General features: G+C 36.7%; 1 protein-coding gene across 3 annotated transcripts; it reads right to left on the reverse strand.

Moving 5' to 3' along the window:
* Window positions 1-1,290: 1,290 nt before the first annotated feature.
* Window positions 1,291-5,770, reverse strand: LOC141396893 (uncharacterized). 3 transcript variants are annotated; one of them, XM_073972613.1, is made up of 4 exons: window positions 5,172-5,710; window positions 4,791-5,115; window positions 4,586-4,732; window positions 1,291-4,521 (listed from the first exon to the last, which is right to left on the reverse strand). In XM_073972613.1, the coding sequence occupies exons 3-4, from the start codon at window positions 4,700-4,702 to the stop codon at window positions 1,876-1,878; spliced, it is 2,763 nt and encodes a 920-aa protein (XP_073828714.1). In that variant the 5' UTR covers window positions 4,703-4,732; window positions 4,791-5,115; window positions 5,172-5,710; the 3' UTR covers window positions 1,291-1,875. The 3 variants fall into 3 exon arrangements, with proteins under 3 accessions (XP_073828714.1, XP_073828713.1, XP_073828712.1); XM_073972612.1 differs by having other exon boundaries at window positions 4,791-5,105; window positions 5,162-5,699; XM_073972611.1 differs by having other exon boundaries at window positions 4,586-5,105; window positions 5,162-5,770.

Here is a 5,770-nt window from a genome sequence, read left to right on the forward strand (position 1 = left end):
AAGGGTCTATAGAAGCACCATCTCTTTCATAAAGGGTCTATAGGAGCACCATCTCTCTCATAAAGGGTCTACAAAAGCACCCTCTCTTTCTGATAGGGTCTGTAGAAGCACCCTTTCTTACAGAAAAGGTCTATAGAAGCACCCTCTCGTTCAGAATGGGTCTATAAAAGCACCATCTCTATTTCACAAAGCGTCTATAGAACAGGCCTGCTCAAGGTGCGCACCTGTGTGTCAATTTTCTCACACACACAATTTAAAAAGAGAGCTTTTGTTTTTGTTTTGAATATTTTCAAAATTAAAAATCAGTCTCTATTGAACATTCAATGAGGAAGGTTCTGTTTTCGAATTTGTCTATGAATTTATATGCGTACACTGAAAAAATGAATGAAGATACTGAATACGAATTTTTATTTGCCTAAAATTTTTACGGCAAATTAGAGTGTTTGGTTTGTCAACGCACTTTGGTTTGTCACGAACTTGATTTGCAACAAATTATAACATCAACAGTCACATTTGGTCAAAATAAAATAATTATTCTACTCTATATTTTGAAATATAAAATAAAAAAAACTGTTACGATATTTCTCACAGTATACAGAGAGACAAAGGAAAATTGAAATTTGTGTATTTCAAAACCAACACAATTACAAAATGTGTTTGTATGTGTCTGAGCAGGCCTGATGTAAACCCAGCAAACCAAATGTCTGATGTCCGACACGTCTGAACAATTTCGGAAGCAAAGTCGTTCAGATTTCGTTCCGATTTCTAAACGATTTTTCGAAGAGGAAATAGTTCAGATTTTGTACCGATTTCGTTCAGATTTCGGAACGAATGTCGGATAGAAATTTTCTTTCCGAATTTCTTAAGGATTTTCTTCAGATTTCGTTACGAAATCGGACCGAAATCGATCCGATGTCGCTGCGACATTTTGTTCCGAAATTATGTCAACCACTTCATACAACTTTCGTTAAGATATCGTTACGATTTCGGACGATACGTCCGACATTTTGTTCCGATTTCGTTACGAAGTCGGTACGATTGGTTTGCTGGGAAGGTATCCTATCTTCTTTTCTCTCTCTCTCTCTCATGATTAAGGTATTCTTTTCAAAAACCTGCAATAATTGATTACTTTTCCTATGTCTCAGAATAGCGTCGATAACGGTTTTTTATTTGTTTAAAATTATGTTCTTGAAAGTTTTGGATTGGATTCTGGTATAGCGTCCCTCTAACGATCGTCACCCACATCCCACCAAAAAATGCACTCATCATCTTAGGGTGTTTGTATTTGACTTAATTTATTAACTTATTTCTGCTTCGGTTTCCTAGTATATACAATTGTATCTTAATCATCTTAAAGTGTTTCGGCTCAGGCCGAACTTTGTCTTGATAAGTTATTTTCTCTATTTCGTCTTAATACAGCCTTTCCGTCTCGATCTTTTTAGGGCTAGTTCCAAGGTCCGACAAGTTTTAGAATCGATATGCTGTCAATGAATAGGAACAGCAGCTAATAGACTGTTGAACTCTTAATTGGAGCAATGCTGTAACTCTCTGTTTTTGTTGAATTTTCAGTTGAGACAATGTTGTCACTCTATGTTGTTGTTGGATTCTCAGTTGAGACAACGTTGCCAAATGCTTGCCAGTTATCAATAAATAGATTATGTTTATCCATTCTCCATATTATTAGCATTGCAATTTCAATTGGAAAATGTTTGCCTAGCATCAATGAATAATTTCGAAGTATAGCACGTCGAATGTTGCCGGATATCCCGGGTAGTTTTTAAGGGGGAGTGGTATTAATAGTGTCTCCGCTTTTCCCTTGTCCTAAGCCCTTTGAAACGTATATGAATCCATAGTTTATTACTAGTATTTTAAAACCTATTCCGCCTGGGAATTGGGGCTTGATTTCCATTCTATTGATTGAGGAGGTATTGTTGCCGTTTCTGATGTATGATGGGAGTATGATTCCATCCTTTCGTGGAGCCTGGATGTTGAATTCCATTCTATTGAGTGGGGTGGCAACGTTGTTTGTGGTACCGGGTGGGGATAAGACACGTGTGTCATGCCTTGAGGTGGTAATGTTGTTCCATGTGGCTGATATCTTTCTTGTGGCATTGTCGTTTCTGTTGTTGTTGCCGGATGGGTGTATCTTTCGTGTGACATGACTTGTGTTGGTATTGTCGTGTATGTTGTAGTTGTTGCCGGATATGAATATCTTTCTTGTGGAATTGCTTGATTTGGTCTTGTGGCTTCTATTCCCGGGTGAGGGTATCTTTCTTGTGGCATGACTTGAGTTGGTATTGTCGTTTCTGTTGTTGTTGCCGGATTGGGGTATCTTTCTTGTGGCATTGTTTGATTTGGTGCTGTCGTTTCTGTTGTAGCCGGTTGGTGGTATCTTTCTTGTGACATGGCTTGAGTTGGTATTGTTGTGGTTTCTGTTGTTGTTGCCGGGTGGGAGTGACTTTCTTGTGGCAAGGCTTGTTGATGTGGCAACGTTCCATGTAGCTGCTGGTGATACATTTCAATCTTTTGCTGGGGACTGAGATTCGCTTTCCATTCCATTGCCTGATTTTGTAACGCCGTTTCTGATCCCAATTGAGCACAAGCTTCTTGCTTCATCACCCGACCCTGTTTACCACATAAACTGTTACGTTTATGCTGCATATACGATGATCGTGATTGATATATTTTATCGCAAACCTCACACTTAACAGGTTGCTTGATATTTCTCAACTCTTTTTGCATCAGAAGATATCCCTTATATACCTCCGTGTGACTCCGTTTACAATGCTGTATCAATTGTGAGCGTTGACGAAAAGATTTTGGACACCATGTGCACGAGTTCTTACACTCATCTGAGTGCTGCAGCATATGCTGTTCCAAAACATATTTATTATTTAGAATTCTATCACAAACTTGACATTGTACGCTGGCAAATTTTCCCGAATGATAGCGATATTTATGCTTGCCCAAACTGCGAGGATTCAAAAATGTATGGCTACATTCGTCACAGGGAAAACGTTTAATATTGCCCTGGCAAAAGTTTTTATGTACATCGTAGTTAACTTTACTAAAGACTTTTTCACATTTTTCACATTTGATCTTGTCATTTTTCATGGGAGCGGGGGTATCGGAATGCTTTTCTAAAATGTGTTTCTTCATGTTGCCCACATTTGTAAAACTCTTGCAGCAAATGTTGCATGTATGGGCTCCAGCAGGTTGTTGATGATAGTAGATATGTTCTTGGATCTCATAACGATAGTAAAGTTGTATTTGACAGCATTCTATGAAACAAACATCGTTGGGATGTTGTTCGGCAAAGTGTTGTTGTAGTTTGTCAAGTCTATCACATGTGGCTTGGCATATTCTGCATTCCAGATTGGGACGCCATTGGGCTATTAAATTGTCATATTCTTCACGTGTTTGCAGTGGTTTCACAGTGTTTTTCTTTGCAGTTCTTGGCTGCCATTGAGCAGGTTTATCGTTTGGATATGGTTGTGACATATCATTCATGCTATCATCGTCCGAGTTCATCTCTCCATCTGAGATATCAAAATCAAATATCTCGTCATCATCGGGATATATAGACTCTTGAGAAGATTCTACTTTCCACATATTACCACTATCATTGGCATCCGTTGGATCTGTGTGGTAGCGTTTCAGCGATATTTTGTGGCTAAATTTTTTACGTTTACCTGACGCCAATGGCTTTTGGTCTTTTGAAGGACTATCTTCTATTTGCCAATTATTTTCATTGGCATTTTTAGACAATTGCTTTCTCAGAATTCCATATGTAGGACTATGGTCATACTCCGTATTCGAGTTTTGATTACTGTAGTGTCGATGATCGGAAGAATTTGAATTGGACTCCAAATTTTTGTCGTATTCAGCGGCATTATTTGAGATTTTAGTATCACAGTATTCTTCAATGGATATGTTGGGCTCCAGAATATCATATTCGTCGCCCTGAGATTGATCTAGAGTATCCTTTGAAGATTGATGCTGATTGTTGGGGTGTCGAGCAGTATTCGAATTTTGGGGACGGTTGCCATAAATATCAGCATTTGTTTTATGTGTGTTAGGTGAGTTTGTAGAACCAGGGTAAAAGCTTGCATTGTTTGCATGATGATTATTGAAGGGCTGATTTGTGCTATTAGTTGCCATTTCATTCTCTTTACTCCCCTCTGGCAATTCTTGTTTTATGTTATGCACTAATGGTATCTCATCGTTGTGATTTCCCTGCCGATTATATGAATGAGTTTGATTTTCAGTGTGATATGGTGGCTCATCGATTATTTCTGATTTTATAAAAGTATGTGGTGGCGGCTCTCGATTAGAATTTGTAGCACCATCATATTGGTACATGTTCCTTGTGTTGTATGCATTCTCTCCGGCAGCATCAATTTCAATAAGTGTCCTTTGAGCTTTCCACACCATATCTTGAAAATTGTCAAAACTCATAACATGTGACCAACACTGACGGCATATGTAATTAAAGGATTTGGACCATTTTACTTGGAAGAACTGCAAAATAAATAAACACAAATTATTATTTTAAAGTGGAGAGTTATTTAGTTTTCAAACTTACCGCTGGAAGGAAATACTTTTCCACTAGTTTGTAGGTTTGATTTGGATGACCATCAAGGGAATAGAGACATTGGTGATCAATGCCAACTTGGGCACACAGGCGACAATATTTATCCATTATTACTTCTTTGAAACACAAACTTGTTAACTTTCAATAAGAAAATATTGATATCTAATGCAGCAATGGTATATGGTCCGCAAAATACCTAACAGGTCACTTGGTCATTGGAGTAAAAAATGTCCACAAATCACACGAGAGGAGTACCAGTGGTTTAAAAGTCGGTGAAAGTGACCACCTTTTAAAATCTTGGTTGTTGGAGGACTTACGACCAATTGTAAATCTTCTTTCAATAAAATATTTTTCTTTAATCGAGATTTCAGTTCTTTTTCTTTAGTTAAGCCATGTCTTCTACTTTAGTAAAGTCCTTTACATTTTAAGGAACTCAAGCCAAACATGTATCCAACATAATTTAATGTTTTCTTTGTGGGAGTGAATATATCGTTATTATAGGACGCTATACCTAAATAATCCTAAAATTATATTTTACAACATTAAACGATATACTATCATATTTACCTATTATTACAAAAGATTTGTGGATATTACAAAAGATGCGGTGTTAGCAGCTTGGTATGTACCACCAAAAGAATTTCGACAAAATCGTCTACACAGCTGTTTGGAATGTGTAATACACATCAATTACTTCAATATCTCAATCAACTTCACGGGCGAAATGCTTTATTCCATAGAATAAGTTTCTGTTTTCTGTGTTTTTGTTGATGTCTTTTCGTATTTGTTTCTTTTGGTAGACAATATATGATGATAGGAATCAGGAATCTTCAAATTGGTCCCACTGATTGTCAGCAAATTATTTTCTTCCAAAAATATAAACAACAATGAACAAAATCATTCACAATCATTCACACAATGTTTGTTTCGCTCTCCTTTTCTTTTCTCTCTTCTTGCTTTACGCAAATATTCTTTTTCTTGGTATTATAAATCTATATACGGATTCGTGTTAATTTCTCACTATTAGAATAAATAAATTATATTGTTTATAAGAATTGTTTTATACTTTTACAATTAAAATTTCACAAACAAAACAACATGAAATTTTTGAGAGAGTAATTCACAATTGGCACGCACTAGGGATACACAAGTCGACTTTCGATTAATCGATTTTAT

This window comes from Musca autumnalis, unplaced genomic scaffold (assembly GCF_047663935.1).
Source record: "Musca autumnalis isolate F117 unplaced genomic scaffold, ASM4766393v1 scaffold_3, whole genome shotgun sequence".
Lineage (NCBI taxonomy): Eukaryota > Metazoa > Arthropoda > Insecta > Diptera > Muscidae > Musca > Musca autumnalis.

What these genes read in the sequence shown, in the direction of transcription:
- LOC141396893 (XM_073972611.1), bottom strand. Translation starts at nt 4,702, where the DNA reads ATGGATAAATATTGTCGCCTGTGTGCCCAAGTTGGCATTGATCACCAA. An exon ending in AAAAGTATTTCCTTCCAGCG is followed by an intron (nt 4,522 to 4,585) that starts GTAAGTTTGAAA and finishes TTTATTTTGCAG; the next exon opens with TTCTTCCAAGTAAAATGGTC.